Source organism: Vipera ursinii (assembly GCF_947247035.1).
Source record: "Vipera ursinii genome assembly, chromosome: 1".
In the NCBI taxonomy this organism is placed as follows: Eukaryota; Metazoa; Chordata; class Lepidosauria; order Squamata; family Viperidae; genus Vipera; species Vipera ursinii.
The window spans coordinates 297,689,088-297,706,505 of NC_139512.1; the positions used below are offsets into that span (position 1 = coordinate 297,689,088).

A 17,418-nucleotide genomic window follows, 5' to 3' on the forward strand; every position below is an offset into this window, starting at 1 on the left:
TGTGATACTCTAAAATTATATTTTGACAACTGTCATTGTGTCTAAATCAGTTAGGCCCCTGAATAATTAATTAAAGCATCAGTCTTTAAAGTTAATTATTGTCCTTAAGAAGATTTGGAACAATAATTTATATCTTCAGATCAAATGTTGAACGCTATTTTTCAGGAAAAACAACAACACATCTACTCCCTCTACACAGGGCCATAATTTTAATTTTGATTGGGGAAGCCAGCAGCTAATTTAAATAAAATAAGAAATATAGACAGTAAAATGTAATTTAAAGTATTCTCTCAATGTAACATGAAATGTTGTAAGCGAGATGAATACACTGGAAGCTGTTTAAACTTCCCATTGCTAGAGTAATTATGAAAATGATTTAGTAAGCTTCTTGCATACTTTTCTAGAAGTATGTGATTCTCAGTCTGACTGCATACTCTCTTGTGCATGCACCTAGTTAGTTAGTTTGCATACAATAAATTAAGCAAATTATACCAAAAGAAATAATATTGAAACCCCACTGAATTCAATGGAATCAGGTTGTTGGAACTTATGCAGTACTTCCGTATAATTTATTGACCTTCATAAATTGTATCTAGTTTGTTCTCTATGTTCTCAAGCTCATAAGAAATATATATTTGAATATTCTGTTGCGGCTCCCTTCCCACAAGTCAAAAATTGATATTTAAAAACATTTTTTTTTTGTGATCCAGGTAGATGAAGATGAGCCCTTATTTCTTAGCCTTATCAATGATCTCTTTCCTGGGCTGGTACTGGATAGTAATACTTACGGTGATCTTCAAGCAGCAGTTGCAAATCAGGTTGAAGAGGCAGGACTGATTAATCATCCTCCCTGGAATCTTAAACTTGTACAGGTATAACATTACATATTTTAAGTTTTCAGAAGACAGTACTATAGAATATAAAACTAAGTTATGGTAATTAAAGTTTCAATGTGAATTTTACCATCATTTTTCTCATATTCTTCAATAAATATGTTTCAGAGCCTCTTCTCAAATAATCCAAGTGTAATACTACGTATTTTACATTATGTATGTAGTTATTAATATTCAGGAACCATACCCAAATATAACTTCACAAGAAAGAGATATAATATTCCCTATCCTTCACTTCCAATAACCCAATGCCTTTAGATAATTTAGGAATGTAGCTCCCACAATAATCAGCCAGTGGCCATTTTGGTTGAAAGTTCTGCTGTTTATCAGAAGTGGGCAATTGATCTCATGGACGCTCTTATGATTTAACACCTTTCAAGATCAGTGTGTTATATCACAGGAACATTCAACTGATAAATTCCCTTTTAAACCCCATTTTCTAAATTAAGGTTGATGTTACAGGGCGCTATTATGTACCCTGTTCTAAAGGCCAAAAGGGTAGAACGTTATACCCAGTTCTTATAGGCTGACTTTTTTCTCTATTAAGTATGTTGGGGTTTTATATGTATGTTAGCAGTATCTATGCCATGGTTAACTTCACCATTTAGAATTTTGCCTTTTTCCCCCTAATGATCCTTCAGGGTCTTTCATAAAATATGCCATTGCCCCCTCACTCTTCAAGTTTTAGCCCTTCTCAGGAGAAAATATTTTATGAAAGCAAGTCCAATAATCCAGGTCCATTCCTCTCCTACTACCCTTCCTTCTTTAGTTGTATGAAACATCCAAAGTACGCCATGGGTTGATGACACTTGGACCAAGCGGATCCGGAAAAACAACTGTCATAACTATATTGATGAGGGCAATGACAGAATGTGGATATCCTCACAGAGAAATGCGCATGAATCCAAAAGCTATTACAGCTCCTCAGATGTTTGGCAAATTGGATACAGCAACAAATGATTGGACAGATGGAATTTTCTCCACCTTGTGGCGAAAAACCCTTAAAGCCAAGAAAGGTATGATAAACCCATTGGAGCAAAGTATAAATATTTTTTAAAAAGAAATACTGTAACCAGCAACATGGTCACAGAATATCACTTTCCTGTTAAAACTGTTCTTCTGTTTTCATCTATACTGATATTTTCCCCTCACAGGAATTATATCACTGAACCAAGATAATATGAAGCAATATGCTTTTCTATGATACAATTTTTTTTTAATTCCAGTTTTTTAGAGGGGAAAATGTACCAGTAAAAAAGCTAGTAACTGCACTATCATCTTCCCTTAGGCCAATAAAAAACCTGAATCTGATAGGGCTTAAAAATGTGCAGCACGTAGTCAAATTGTATCATTCAATATGCATTTTAGAACGATGAAGAAGATGACGATGATGATGAACTTATTAACTGAACAATAAATTCTGACTTGTGTAAACTCTTTCATTTTACTTCCAGGGGAGAATATTTTTCTGATTCTAGATGGCCCTGTAGATGCAATTTGGATTGAAAATCTGAATTCGGTGCTTGATGATAATAAGACTCTGACTTTAGCAAATGGAGACCGGATTCCAATGGCTCCTACTTGCAAGTTGCTCTTTGAAGTGCACAATATTGAAAATGCTTCTCCTGCTACAGTTTCCAGGATGGGTATGGTGTACATCAGTTCTTCTGCCTTAAGCTGGAGGCCAATATTGCAGGTATGTTTTGAGAGAGGATTTTCTAAAAATTCACTTTAAATTGTGGGACAGCTGACTGGCATTCGCCTTTATCGTATTTTATTTTGTACAGGGATGGTTGAAGACTCGTACTCCACAAGAAGCAGATGTATTATTGGGTCTATATGACAAAGTGTTTGATGCAGCATATACCCACATGAAACTGAATCTTTTTCCAAAAATGGAACTGCTAGAATGTAACTATATCATGCAGGTGTGTTTTTAATAAATCTTAACAAAACTGTTCCGTATTGCTATCGAAATACCCAGAAATCTTCTTTGCTTGATAAGGTTATTGAAAAATATGAGGTACATTAAATACAGTTTTGTTAAATGCCTTGTAGGTAGCAAAACGCATTATGTGAGTTATTTTTGTTTTAGATTGTATTCCAGGTATTCTTACTTCTTTTCTCTTCTCTTTTTAAAATATTTTCAGTCTATTAACATTTTGGAAGGTTTGATACCTTCTAAGGAAGAAGGTGGCATTGTCTGTCTGGCACATCTTCACAGGTTATTTGTCTTTGGCATAATGTGGAGTTTAGGATCCCTTCTAGAGTTGGATAGCCGGGAGAAGTTGGAAGCTTTCCTGAGAAACCATGAAAGCAAACTGGACTTGCCAGCAATTAATAAAGAGGAAACACATACAATGTATGAATATTTTGTCAGTGATTGTGGTAAGTGATAGAGTAGTGCAATCCTTCTTAATTTCTTTTAATAACCCTAATGTTTTTAGTACAGTTTTGCAGACAGCATTATCTTTTTATAGTTTGTTCAGCCTATAACATATAACTTCGGCACTCATCTATAAATCAGAAACCATCATTTATTTGAATGTTCCTATTTGTTGCATTATACATTTTAGTAATACCTGCTAAAGAGTCAATTCTGCTTTAGTTATTTTGCAATAGCGATAGGAACAGCACTTAGACTTATATACCACTTTATAGTGTTTTACAGCCCTCTTTAAGCAGTTTACAGAGTCAGCATATTGCCCCCAACAATCTGGGCCCTCATTTTACCAACCTCAGAAGGACAGAAGGCTGAGTCAACCTTGAGCCGGTGAGGATCAAACTCCTGGCAGTGAGCTGAATTAGCCTGCAATACTGCATTCTAACCACTGTGTCACCATGGCTCCTATTTCATTAACTTTGTTGACTTCTATGCCATTTCAGTAACTGGGTGGCTGGAGGCAGCTTAGAACCATAAAGTTAAAAAATAGATAAATATAGATTAAACAAACAGACAAAAGCCAAGTGATACTTGGCACGCATTGTGGAGAAAAATAACACAAACTAATTTACCAACATTTTGTTTTAATAACAGCTAGATAGTCCTGAGTGGAAAAGGTTTACCCATCCTCATCAAAGGGGGGAAAAAAATTAGGATATTACTTTCATGTTCTTCTTATTGTCCATTTTCCCTTACACCCCCAACATAGAGCAGAAAGGTGGTAGCCATTTTCCAAAATAACACTTTGCTGGTTACAGGTTATCTCACCACTAGCCCTTGCTTGATTTTGTCTAATTCTGTGGTCTTAATTTGGCCAATCTGCCTGAAGACTGATCTGACTGGGGGGGAAAAAATCAGAGCCCTTGATTTCTTCAAGTCGATTGAGGTGCTACTGCATAGAATGTCTGATTTCTTAAAAACTACTTTGATTACTAAATAAAGTAGTTGAAGAAGAGAAATAATTAGTGTTTTTCTACTGTTGTAATGTTCCATTTTAGGTGACTGGGACCATTGGAATAAAAAGGTTCAGGAATACGTTTACCCAACTGACAGCATTCCTGAGTATTCGTCTATTCTAGTTCCAAATGTAGACAATGTCAGAACACAATTTTTGATGGATACAATAGCAAAGCAACACAAAGTGAGTACATATTTTATTGGCAAATTATGAACTAGAGGATGCTACTTTACCACTGAATATAATGCACACATTCTGCTAAATCATGATACTGTAAATTTGTTTAGCTTTGTATTAAGATGCTAGTGAACCTGTCTCTCAAGTTTCTAAATTATAATTTGTGAAAATTGGCTTTTTTTCACAACTTCTCTCCTAATTTTGAATTTTAAAAGTGGGAGGTGTGATGGACACATTTGTGCTCAATGCCATACATATTTAATTATTTGATTTTTTCTATTTGTGTCTATACCTTGTCTATTTTGTCTGTGGAGGTATTTCCAAATAATTCTCCAATGAATAAAAATACCCTTCTCTATCTAGAAAATAGTCTTCTTAGAATTCTTTTATTTGTTTATCTTACTTTGCAGTCATTCCATTCATCTTCTCTCCCACACCACTCTTTCCACCCACCATTGTATGCCAAAATGTTTTTTTACTATCCAAGTGTATGTATGTCTGTATGGGTCTGTGTGCTGCAAGCAGATAACAGATTTTATCTGTGTTTCTACAACTGTCCTATAGCTCTTTTTCCTATGGGTGAAATAGTTTTAGCTCCAGTTCATTGAGCCCCACATGACTAAATCAGAAATATAATATATAATACAACAAGGTAGCAAAGTCACATTGCTTTTTTTGTTGAGTATAAGTATGTAATTTTTTTGGCAGAACTGAAGAGTTTTTTTAATATATAATAAGGATGTGAAAATAATGATACTAAAATTATTACAGGCAGTATTGCTCATTGGTGAACAAGGAACTGCAAAGACTGTAATGATTAAAGGTTATTTAAAAAAATATGATCCAGAAGAACAATTATCAAAAAGTTTAAATTTTTCTTCAGCAACAGAACCTGGAATGTTTCAGGTAAACTGTAGATTTTATGAGCTGTTTCTACATCATCTGTTTCTGTATAAACTATCTGAAATAACTTAAAGAAAAGGCACAATTTTGATGTTTACTGTTTGTTTTTAATACTCCAGCAATGATTATAAATTATTTCAGAGCATGACTTAATTCCAATTGGTTGACTTAAAACTCATTAACAAAAAGATAAAAATAACTTCACTTATTTATTTACTTGTGTTTTTTGTGTTGTTTAATTATTAAGAGGACAATAGAAAGTTATGTGGACAAGCGGATGGGCAGTACTTATGGACCTCCAGGGGGCAGAAAAATGACCATATTCATTGATGACATTAACATGCCCATAATAAATGAATGGGGAGATCAGGTACAGTTCTAACAAGTGTCTATAGTTATACAAGTAAACAATATTTTGTTTTATTATTTCAGAAACTTCCCCCCATGTTAACAGTATTTTCTGATTGCGTTATAAAATTATTAGCACTGCTTAGAAACATTATTTCAAGAATCAGTCTAGGAAAATTGTAGGCTGATTATAATGTTCTGCCTGAGTGGAGAATAATGGAATACAACTGAATAACAACTTCTATCTATTAAATAAGTACATATTCTTAAAGCAGTCAAGTTGTGTATTTTTCTTGATGTGCTTGCAGGACATTTTTAGGCAGTGCAACCCTTGTATGAATCAAGAGTGACAAGGATACATAGATTGCATTTTAATGGAGTTCCTGCCTATGCAACTGATCTGTGAGCTCATATGTATGCAGAAAGATGTTGTGTTGGGTTTTAAATCTACAAAGAAACCAGAAGCTCAGCAATATGGCATCTTAACTGAATACTCTTTTCTTTGATTAAGTGTAAACAATGAGATGGAACCCAGTTTGGGAATAGAAGAGTAATGCAGTAAGGAGCATGCATATTTTATTTTAAAAGCCCCCACGTTTATTCCTTAATACTAAGACAGCTAGAATTGGGATAAGTTTTTTATCATCTGCGAGTTACTTTCAAGAGGGCCCATAGGTAAGAAACCAAACTCAATTCATAAGCCAGAATGCCCCTTACAACTATGTCATTTCACATGATTAGGGGAGATGAAGCCCCTGGATCTACCATTGTCCCACCAGGCTTCCTTTTTCCGTGCTGCAAGGCTCAAAGAGCAATAATTTTCCCCTTCTGTGAAAAGAAGAGTTTTGCTCAGAATTCAGAAATGGGCTGTGCCTGAGTGCTCAGGAGAAAAGCCTATGGACCATCAGAAAGATAGGATTTTTGAGCATTGGGATTCTTACCAGCTATTGTTTGGACAGAGAAGGTCACGTTTTCAAAAATCTACATCTATGGAGATGGATTCTGAGTAAGGCAGAAGGAGCAGGACTTCAGCAAAACCAGAAGGAGATGACAGAGCAGATAATAAATTCCCTGTACCTGATGTGGACATTTTTGAGTTAGATGGCAAGAATGTTCTCTGTATAAAGGATTAGTGTAGTTTTTAATTGTTAATAAAAAAATTGTCATTTTTGTAATTACTTTCATTTACTGTATATACTGTATTAATCCGTTTTTGCTTTTTGAAAGTTAAGATATTTCTTTCATCCTGAAATCTTTATAGACCCATGTTATTCTTTGTTATTTATTTATTTATTTATTCATTCATTCATTCATTCATTCATTCATTCATTCATTATTTATTTATTTATTTATTTATTTATTTATTTATTTATTTTTGGGACTTATGTCCCGCCCTATCTCCCGAAGGACTCAGGGCAGCTAACAACAATAAAAATACAGCAATGCAAAAGTTAAAAAGAATTAAACTAACAGCCCCAATAAAATAATTAAAATTAATAAATTAAAATTAATAAATTAAATTAATTTTAGATGGAATGGTACTTTGCGTACAATGTAAAGCTACACTTAAACCCCATTCTGGCATGTAGCCCAAGTAGAATAAAAATATGTGTTGTTGTTGTTTTTTGTCTTTTGAAAGAATGATTTGTTACTTTTTTAAAAATGTGCAGGTGACAAATGAAATAGTGCGTCAGATGATGGAAATGGAAGGGATGTATAGTTTGGATAAACCTGGAGACTTTACTACAATTGTTGACGTGCAGCTTATAGGAGCAATGATTCACCCAGGAGGAGGTCGAAATGACATCCCACAACGCTTAAAGAGGCAGTTTACTGTATTTAACTGCACCCTTCCATCCAATGCCTCCATTGATAAAATATTTGGTACTCTCATTTTTCTCTGTAATTTTAATGTAGAATTGAACAGATTTCATACATTTTTTATCAGCAGATAATTCTTTTCCTTAAAGAAACTAAAGCCATAGGTGTGTAAGCTGGTACATGGAATGAAATTGTCAGACATTGATATTTAATCTAGATAATAATTTCATTGTTTTACTAACTTTATGTTACAAATAATTTTATTGGTTATTGATGAGGTGATCTAAATGTTCTTCATCAGAATTAAAAAGAATTAAATCTGCACCCATATGAATAATCTTGTTGCAAGGAAATTGCATCATTTCGATTCTCACCCAATCCATAAAAATTGAATGATAAATTGTATGATAAATTATTTAGAACTAAATGTTTCCTACTAATAGCTGAGCTTCCTTTCAAGGACACTATAATGTAGCTTCTTCAGCCACAGATGACTGAGCATTTGTACTGTTTGTATATTTTACTATGTTTTTGCCCAGTCCCTTGGAGAGTTTACAGTAATACTATCTTGCCATAGAGAAACCAGGCAATTTGTTTTTGAGAGTCCCGCCTGGAATGTTTCCACATTAAATGAGGGAGACCTTCTGCTTCTGAAGATAATGCGAGTTGGAATCCAAAATATTTGAAAGGCTTTAAGTTAGGAAAGATTGCAACCAAATTTTAACAGCTACAATAAAACCACAGAGAGAGGAGTTCTATCATCGCAGGCAAAGGAACAGCATAAACACGAGACAAAACATAACGAGAATATAAAATTATATAGTGTCAGTATCAGGGGAATCAGGAGATGCAGGCAGTTCAAATGTGTATAAAGATACATTGTAAGCAAAAGCTCTCTACAGCAGAATTCGCCAAACTTTCCAGGTTGGTGGCCCGGAGCGGGGGGGAGGGGGAAAAAGAAGGGATAGTTTTGTGGGGAGTGTAATTTCATGCATACATATGTGCGCACACACAAACACCCGTTCCTAAAGAGTGGCACCCTGAGTGCATGCGCTAGTGGGACTGTGAGCACTTGCAACGCTAGTGGTGATGTGGGTTCTCGCACATGGGGCTGCAAATGCTTGCAACACTTGTGGCGATACTTGCGTGAGTGGGGCTGCAAATGGTCACAATGCTCATAGCGATGCTCACACGAGTGGGGCTGCAAACATCTGCGACATTCATGGTGACACACAACTGGGGCAGTGAATGCCCATGATGTTCACAGCAGTGCTTGTGCAAGTGGAGCTGTACGTACACATACATATGCATGCACCAGCCAGCCACTTGTGGCCCAGAGGCCAATAAGCCATGGCCCAGTAGTGGGCCATAGCCCACAGATTGGGGACCCCTACTCTATAGAAATCTGAACTACTAACAGTCAAAGGAAATTAGCAGGAATTAAGAATAGAAAGGAATTCAAGGTGGGCTGGACTTAGATCTCTTGTGGGCCTGAAGGGACTCATGACTCATGACATGTTTAACCCCTCCCTCAGGCTCAGCCAGGTCATCTCCTACATATAGTTACTATTCAAATAAAATGTGTAGGACAATTCTAGCTGAAAACCTCAGACTTTATGAAAATGCCAGACTTGCATCATAATGAAAAGCGATTTCCAAAAATAGAGTGCCAACCAATAGAAAGTCCCTTTGCTAGGTTACTGTCTAGTTCAGTTGAAGCTGGTAAAAATGATCCTTAATATCTTACCTGGGTAAGCAGTAGAGCATATCTACAGGAAATTGCAGGAAATATAAATAGCAAAATTTAGTTCTGCATTGCTTGCCATTTGGAGATAATAAACCTTGAAACCAAACAGGTTTCAATTTTAAATTATTCTTAAAGAAGATTTTTTTTTTTCTATTATGAGACAATTATTCAGTATCATATTTAATTTCATCAGTTCTATAATTGTGGCCTAATAAATAACTAAGCTCTACATTTACAATCCTATAAGGTAACAAAAAATAAGAAAAATTACAAATCCATACACCTGAACTGACTGCATGATACCGATGCAGTAAAACTTTAGATTTAAAGCTGTACTTACTTGAAAATATTAAAGCTAAAACTGTGCTATTATTTTTCAGGAATAATTGGCTGTGGATATTTTCATTCATGTAGACATTTCAAGCCTGAAATAAGTGATATTATAATGAAATTGGTATCAGCTGGTAGAATATTGTGGCAATGGACTAAGGTATCATAATCAGTACTTACTAAGAAAGAGATTCGTTATTTGAAAGTATTATGGGGAAAAGTCTGTTTTTATGTGTTGTAGATAACTAATTTAATTCAGTTTTCTTATCTGAACATAAAAAGGTAGAGACTATCAGAATAATCTTGTCTGGTGCTAACAAAATCTGGTCCACTAAGATATAAGTACTTCTTTTTTTTTATTGAAAAGTTTTAAAATACATTTTATCTTTAACAATCCCCCCTCCCCCTCCCCTACCTATCCCTCCCTACCCCTCCCCCCTCCCCCCCCGACTTCCCAGAGCTAAGTACAAGGTATAAAAACAGAAAACAATCATAAACATCCATATGCTAACAACAATAAACTCTTAAATCTATCGCTCTCTAGCTCATATAAGATAACTACAAACAATATTAATATTACATATAAAAAGAAAGAAAAAGAAAAAAAGAAAGGAAGATTTATTCAAATGCTAAATGAAACTTTTTAGTCCCATATTTCTTCTGGATATATTCAATCCTTTTTTTCCACTCCATAATATAGCGTTCTTGCGAGTGATCTTTCAAATAAGCCGAGATCTTTGCCATTTCTGCCAGGTCAGAAACCTTTAAAGTCCATTCCTCTATAGTCGGCAATTCCTCCTTCTTCCAATACTGACCTATTAGAAGTCTTGCTGCTGTAATTAAATTCAACATCAACTTAGTGTCCACAACAGTAGCTTCTGTAATTATACCCAGCAAAAAGAATTGCGGACAAAACTTTATCTTTTGCTTGAAGATCTTCTGCATGTTCCACCAAATTTTTATCCAAAAAGCCTTAACCTTTTTACAAGTCCACCATATATGAAAATATGTTGCATCTTCATCACCGCACCTCCAGCATTTGGGCTGATAATTCAGATACATACTTGCCAGCTTTTTAGGATCTAAATGCCATCTATAAAACATTTTATAAAAGTTCTCTCTTAAATTTTGAGCTTGTGTAAATTTTACATTCCTCACCCAAATCTTTTCCCACGTGTCCATTGTAATAACTTCTTGGATATTTTGAGCCCATTTTATCATACAATCTTTAACAAGTTCTGTTTCTGAGTCAATTTCTATCAATGCAAGATATATCCGTTTGATATGTGCTGGACCCTGATTTCTAATTTGCTTTATCAGATTTTCATCAGTCATTGTAAAACCAGTTTTCTGATCTTCTTTCCACCTGGCCCGTAGCTGGATATATTGAAACCAAGTTTGAATAATCTTCTCATCTCGCAAGAGGCTGTACGGTTTCAGACACCAAACATTTCTTTCCAGACTTAAAATCTCCTTATACGTAGTCACATCATGTTTAAAACCAACATTTATATTTTCTATTGCGTGTTTTGGGATTGCCCACAATGGTATCTTACAATCTAGCTTATGTCTATACTTCTTCCAAACTCTCAACAATGCCTGTCTTAAAATATGCACTTTAAACACATTATCTACCTTCTTATCATACAACAAATATGCATGCCAGCCAAACAACAAGTCGTGGCCCTCAAGATTTAATAATCTCTCTTGTGTCAAATTAATCCAATCACTTATTCCTGCTAACGCAGCAGCTTCATAATATAATTTAAGATTGGGCATTTTAAGACCACCTCTTTCACGAGTATCCTGCATAATCTTAAGTTTAACTCGTGGCCTTTTCCCTGCCCAGACAAATTTGTTGATACCTCGCTGCCATTCCTCCAGATTAGAATCTTTCTTAAGAACCGGTATCATTTGGAATAAAAATAAAAATTTAGGCAGGACATTCATTTTCACTGCTGCGATTTGCCCCAACAAAGACAGTTGCAATTTTTCCCAGCTCCCCATTTCTTTTTGAATTTTTCCCCATAATCTTTCATAGTTATATTTATATAACTTTGTATTAGAGGGTGACAAAAACACCCCCAAATATTTGACCCTCTTGACAATCTCAAATCCAGTTAATCCTTCTAAAAGGGCCTTTTGCGATGCTGTCATATTTTTGGCCAGAATTTTAGTTTTTTGTGCATTAACTTTAAATCCAGAAACCTTCCCATATTGCATTATTATCTCCATCAGGTCCACAACAGAGTTCTCCGGCTGGGTCACCGTAACAACCAGATCATCTGCGAACGCTCTCAATCTATAATCCTGATCTCTAATTTGTATACCCTTAATTCTTTCCGAATTCCGTATTTTTATCAATAATATCTCCAATGTTAATACAAATAACAAAGGCGATAACGGACACCCCTGCCTTGTGCCCTTCTCAATATTACAAGCTTCGGTCAACCTATTGTTAACTATTATTTGGGCAGTTTGTTTTTGGTATAATGCCCTAATTGGTTGCAAAAATTTATCCCCAAAATTCATTTTATCTAGAACTTTAATCAAAAATTGCCAATTCAATTGATCAAAAGCTTTTTCAGCATCTAAAAAAATTAGCGCTGCAGGGATCTGGTTGTTCCTTTCCAAAAACTCTAACACATCAACTATATGCCTCACATTATTTTTCATTTGCCTACCACTAATAAACCCTGTTTGGTCCCCATGAATCACCTGTTGCAGAACCCTCATCAGTCTATTAGCCAACACGTTAGCAAATATCTTATAGTCTGTATTTAAAAGCGATATCGGTCTATAATTTTTAACTTGAGTAACATCTTGATCTTCCTTCGGTATCAAAGAGATAAAAGCAGTTCTCCAAGACGGAGAACTTATTCTCCAAGATTCAGGACTTATTCTCATTTTAAAATTTAAAAAGCAAAGAGGACAGCTCTTGCAAAACAACAAAGAGAAACAGAAGATAATGAAGAATTTTACAATGCTGCATAAAGCATAAGAAGTACTTATATCTTAATATAGATATAAGTACTTCTTATGCTTTATGCAGCATTGTAAAATTCTTCATTATCTTCTGTTTCTCTTTGTTGTTTTGCAAGAGCTGTCCTCTTTGCTTTTTAAATTTTAAAATGAGAATAAGTCCTGAATCTTACTGTCAGAATCCATTTATATCACATTCATAAATGTATGTTTAGAACATTATCCCCCCCTATGGATTCTGCCATCTCCCGAGGAAGGAGGAGCGCATGTGGATTCAGCCTGCCTTAGGTTATTTCAAGGACCAAGGGAACCTTTTGGACTGGGGGGAACAAAAGGGAGGGTTAGAGAAGAAGGCATCTGGCCCGTGTCTTCTTTTAATTCTGTAGAGGAAGAAGGCAATAACCATAAAGATTTGAAGTTCCTTTTTTTTTCCACGAAAGGAATGACACGAAGTAGAATGAGAGGGGCTGACCAAATGGGGTTGAGGGAAGTGGGGTTGAACCGGGTACCCTTTATAAAATTTCAATTTGTAAAACAATACTAAGTCCTGACTTGTATTCCCACAACCAAGCATGTCCTAGTAAAGATTCCTTTTGGACTAGAACTGACTCCAAGAGTTTTTGTTTTCCTAAGACGTGGATTGGGGTGGGTCCTGACACTTACTTTAATTTATCAAGAAGCCTTATTCATATGGTTGCTTTGGAAAAAAAATAAATATTTCAGTCAAGATAGGGATAAACCTAAAACCAGCCCCCATCATCCTCTAATAGAAATACACAAGTGTGTAGTCAAGGAAAATTCACTCAAAAAGAAATTCACAGGTAAGAAATATTTCTCATTTTCCAGTAGTTTAAAACATACTGAATATATTGTACTTGTGCTAGTGTATAAGGAAGACAATTGTAAATGGGAACCTATTTAATTTTTTTTTCATTTCTGCATTATGACAGCTTGCACAAATACGTATACACTTGTATATTTTTGTTATAGATAAAGATGCTGCCTACACCATCCAAATTTCATTATATCTTCAACCTGCGTGATCTTTCCAGAATTTGGCAAGGCATGTTAACAATTAAATCAGAAGAATGTACTGATATTCGTATACTTCTGTCTCTATTTAAACATGAATGTACACGAGTAATTGCTGACAGGTAAGACTATTTACTGAAGCATTACAAGTAATAAAAAAGAAGGAATTAGCCACCTTCTACTCAGCTTTCATTTTGAAATCCAGATTCCAGAGATGAATCTGGAACCCCAAAACAAAGCTACGAAAACAAAAATGAATGCACACCCGGCACAAGTCACTTTTGCAATGTGGTGGGGAAAGAAGGGGTGAATGAGCAGGCAGAGTCTAATGTATCTATTTTGACTCTGCATTAAATGAACTAGAAATTTTAAGAGAAATTTTTTAAATGTATCTTTTAAATTATTATTTTTCTTTTCCATCATAGGGAAAACTGGTGAGGGACTTCATATGTTGAAGGAATTTTCAACTATTGTCTTCTCTCCATTTTTCCTGTCTCTCTTTCAACTTGGCTAGTACTTCAGAAGGCTGATGTAAGGAGACTTGACATAGCAATTTAGGATAATAATGGCAACGACAACAATAATAATAATAAAGTTGGAAGAGACCTTGGACGTCATCTAGTCCAACCCTCTGCTGTCTAGTCCAAATGGCTGTCCAGTCTCTTCTTAAAAACTTCCAGTGTTGGAGCATTCACCACTTCTGGAGGCAGGATGTTCCACTGGTTAATTGTTCTAATTGATGTTTTATATCACCACAGAACTGCTAGAGAAGAGCAATAAACCCCATATGTCCAGAAGATTAGCAATGGAAAAGGTGGTGATGAAAGCAGAAGGCCTTTTTCAATACAGCTCCACTTCTACCCTTTCCAGCTGCCAAACAGTAGCTGTCTTTATACCACAGGCCAAGGAGAGGAATTTGAGCTGTTCCCATTTAGATTTCTATGTCATGGTTAAATTGACACCCAGTGGTGCTGAAAGCAAAGGAAAACAATGGAAGATCTGGGTGGCCTCTTGCCATGTGATAGAAAGTATGTAAAATTCAGATGTAGTGAACACACCATTTGAGGTAGGAGTCTAAAAGAACAAATGAACTGATAAGTTGTAATATGTTGATTAAACTCAGTTTTCACACTAGGATAGTTGGCATTTTGTGATTTTTTTTTGTGACCAGTGATTCACTGGTCCAGTAGCCAAGATGAAATAGTCATGGAGGGCAGTAACCAATAATTAAATGGGAGGGCATGTTCCTACCATGGGGAGCAGTAGCTTATCTGGAAGGGAGACATTTTTCTACAATACAGTGCAATGAAGAAAAGTAAGGAAACTAGACAGCATCACTTGAGCCATCACAAGTTAAACAACATTTTTTTAACCTTGCCAACTTTAAGATGTTTGGATTTCAACATCCAGAATCCCACATTGAGCAATGAAAAATATTGAGTTAGAAAATGCTACTAATTAAGTTTGGCAGGAAAACACAGATGGACAGCTGAAGTTAAGTAGAGGATGAGACTGTTGCCTTTTGTTGTAAAGAGAAGCCTGTGTTACAAAATAATTGATAAAATAACTTTAATTATACCAGCTACTTCATGATGAAGTATGGACCTAAATTGTAGCTTTGGCTTCATTCAGAAATATATTATGTATCTAGTTCTAAGAATGATATGAATGTTACTGAAATGGTTTTGTTCTTATTTTGTTTACATAATTATTTAATCCAGAGAAAAAATGGTGGAAGTTTTGCATTTATCATGACTACATTTGTTTCTTGCAGATTTATTAGTGAAGATGATGAAGAATGGTTTGACAGAAATTTTAGTAGAGTAATTGAAGAACATGTGGATCCAGACTTAGTACCAAAAGTTCAGGCTGAACCATATTTTGTAGATTTTTTGCGGGATATGCCTGAGCCAACGGGTGAAGAACCAGAAGATTTTGTGTTTGAAGCACCCAAAATTTATGAATTGGTATTTACAAAGACTTTGATTTTTTACTCTAGGATGGGTAATTGCAAAAAAGTAATGAATAGAGTTACATAAAATTTAAATCCATAGTATACCCATTACATTCCAGCATAATAAATATTCTGCAACAACTGTCTATATAATGTTCAGGATTAGAGCAATTGCACTTGGTAGTGGTAGTGAAATCACTTCCAATGATTTCCAAGAGCACCTTTCTATTTATTGGCATTTAATGATACAAAAAATACTGATCCACAGCAGCCATTCAGAAGCAACAAGCGGAATTACACACAGGCAGAATTAAGATTAACATTCTTGCAATTAATAGTAGTTATTAGTTACTAGTACTTTTTTTGCTAGTACAAAGTCATGACAACAGTAGCATGGAAGTGCTCCAAGAGATCATCTTATTAGTAAACAAAGGGTCTGAGCTTCTTTTTCCTAATTTTTGGTGATAGAATGCAAAGCTTGTTTTCTCAAAACAAGCATTCTTGACCACAGAAACCACAGAAAGTAATAGATTGGAGAATACAGGACAATTGAGATGAGCTTTGTGCTGGAAGGTAGTACAGAAATATATCAACTTTATTATTTTATTATTTATTAAGCATATTTGTAAGTTGCCACAAACAAAACAGCTCTCACGGCTCATACAGAAATATGATCTCAAGAGAAACCTAATTTTCATAATCTTTGCTTATGATTTACACTTACGATGCACTTAAGCTCCAAGAAATGGCAGTATAGAAATTGTGTAGTAGTTATGTTCAGGAAGCTGGCATAGAGAAGAGCAAGAATTACAAAGGAACATGCAGATTGAAAATCCAACTAGTACAAACCTAAGGTCAATTGACACAGGCCAACTTTTATAGTTAAAAAGCCTATAGCCAGTAAAATAAGACTGATGCAAACATGGATAAAGAAGCTACTGTACATAGTATAAGAGTGAGCTGCCTGCAGCACTCGTTTGAGAGAGGGGGGGGTGGAGGAGGAGAGAGAGAGGGAGGATATCAGGGTTTACAGTGCTTGACTAAATGCAATCATGTAATTAGGGAAGGAAATCTACTTTAATAAAGTTTGTGTCTAGAAAACCAATGTGGTTTTGTACATGCCTGGACAGAGCTGATTTCTCTGCATTTATGTGATGACATTGACTTTACTTTTGGGTGGTTTAGTAATATTTTCACAAAATATGTTCTTTTTTCCCCCTTCTATTCAATCATGTGCAATTTTTGGAGAATGCCTGGACAGGTCCATGTAGTTTCTTGGCAAGGTTTTTCAGATGTGGTTGCCACTGCCTCCACCTTAAGATTAACAGAAAGTGACTGACCCAAGGTCACTGCCTCTGTTTTAACCTTTACATTATCTTTACCATTCTTTAATCTTTTATTTTTAAATCAGACTATTAATCTCACCATCCTACACAATAGCCTCTTAATCTATGCTTATATCTGTCTTATCTGACATGCTTATTTAATATTTTATACATCTAGGCCACAGAATTGCAACCTGCGGCTCCGGAGCCGCATGCGGCTCTTTCAGCCGTCTCCTGCGGCTCCCAGTCCTCTGCTATGTGTGGTCCCCCCCAAAAAAAGTGGGACTAAAAAAGTTCAACCAATCAATTCAAATATGCAGGGTAGGTGCATATCTCGCCTTGGCTCCACTCTTCAAACCTTGTTCTGCGCATGTGCGCATGCGCACACATTTTTTTGCGGCTCCCAGTTTTTCCTTTTGTGAGGGAACCGGTTCCAAGTGGCTCCTTCACTGTTTCAGGTTGCTGACCCCTGATCTAGGCTTTCGTTGTTGGTCTGTTTATTTGT

The 17,418-nt window shown here is 35.5% G+C and overlaps 1 protein-coding gene across 1 annotated transcript in view; it reads left to right on the forward strand.

Moving 5' to 3' along the window:
• The window catches only part of DNAH8 (dynein axonemal heavy chain 8), a 134,675-nt gene that overhangs the window by 71,059 nt on the left and 46,198 nt on the right, over positions 1–17,418 (forward strand). The window contains exons 45-56 of the mRNA XM_083349336.1: positions 711–872; positions 1,663–1,909; positions 2,348–2,589; positions 2,681–2,821; positions 3,044–3,281; positions 4,335–4,477; positions 5,243–5,377; positions 5,622–5,744; positions 7,393–7,606; positions 9,671–9,780; positions 13,593–13,756; positions 15,409–15,601. Of these exons, the coding sequence (XP_083205462.1) occupies positions 711–872; positions 1,663–1,909; positions 2,348–2,589; positions 2,681–2,821; positions 3,044–3,281; positions 4,335–4,477; positions 5,243–5,377; positions 5,622–5,744; positions 7,393–7,606; positions 9,671–9,780; positions 13,593–13,756; positions 15,409–15,601 (2,112 nt within the window). The remainder of the gene's footprint in view (positions 1–710; positions 873–1,662; positions 1,910–2,347; positions 2,590–2,680; positions 2,822–3,043; positions 3,282–4,334; positions 4,478–5,242; positions 5,378–5,621; positions 5,745–7,392; positions 7,607–9,670; positions 9,781–13,592; positions 13,757–15,408; positions 15,602–17,418) is intronic.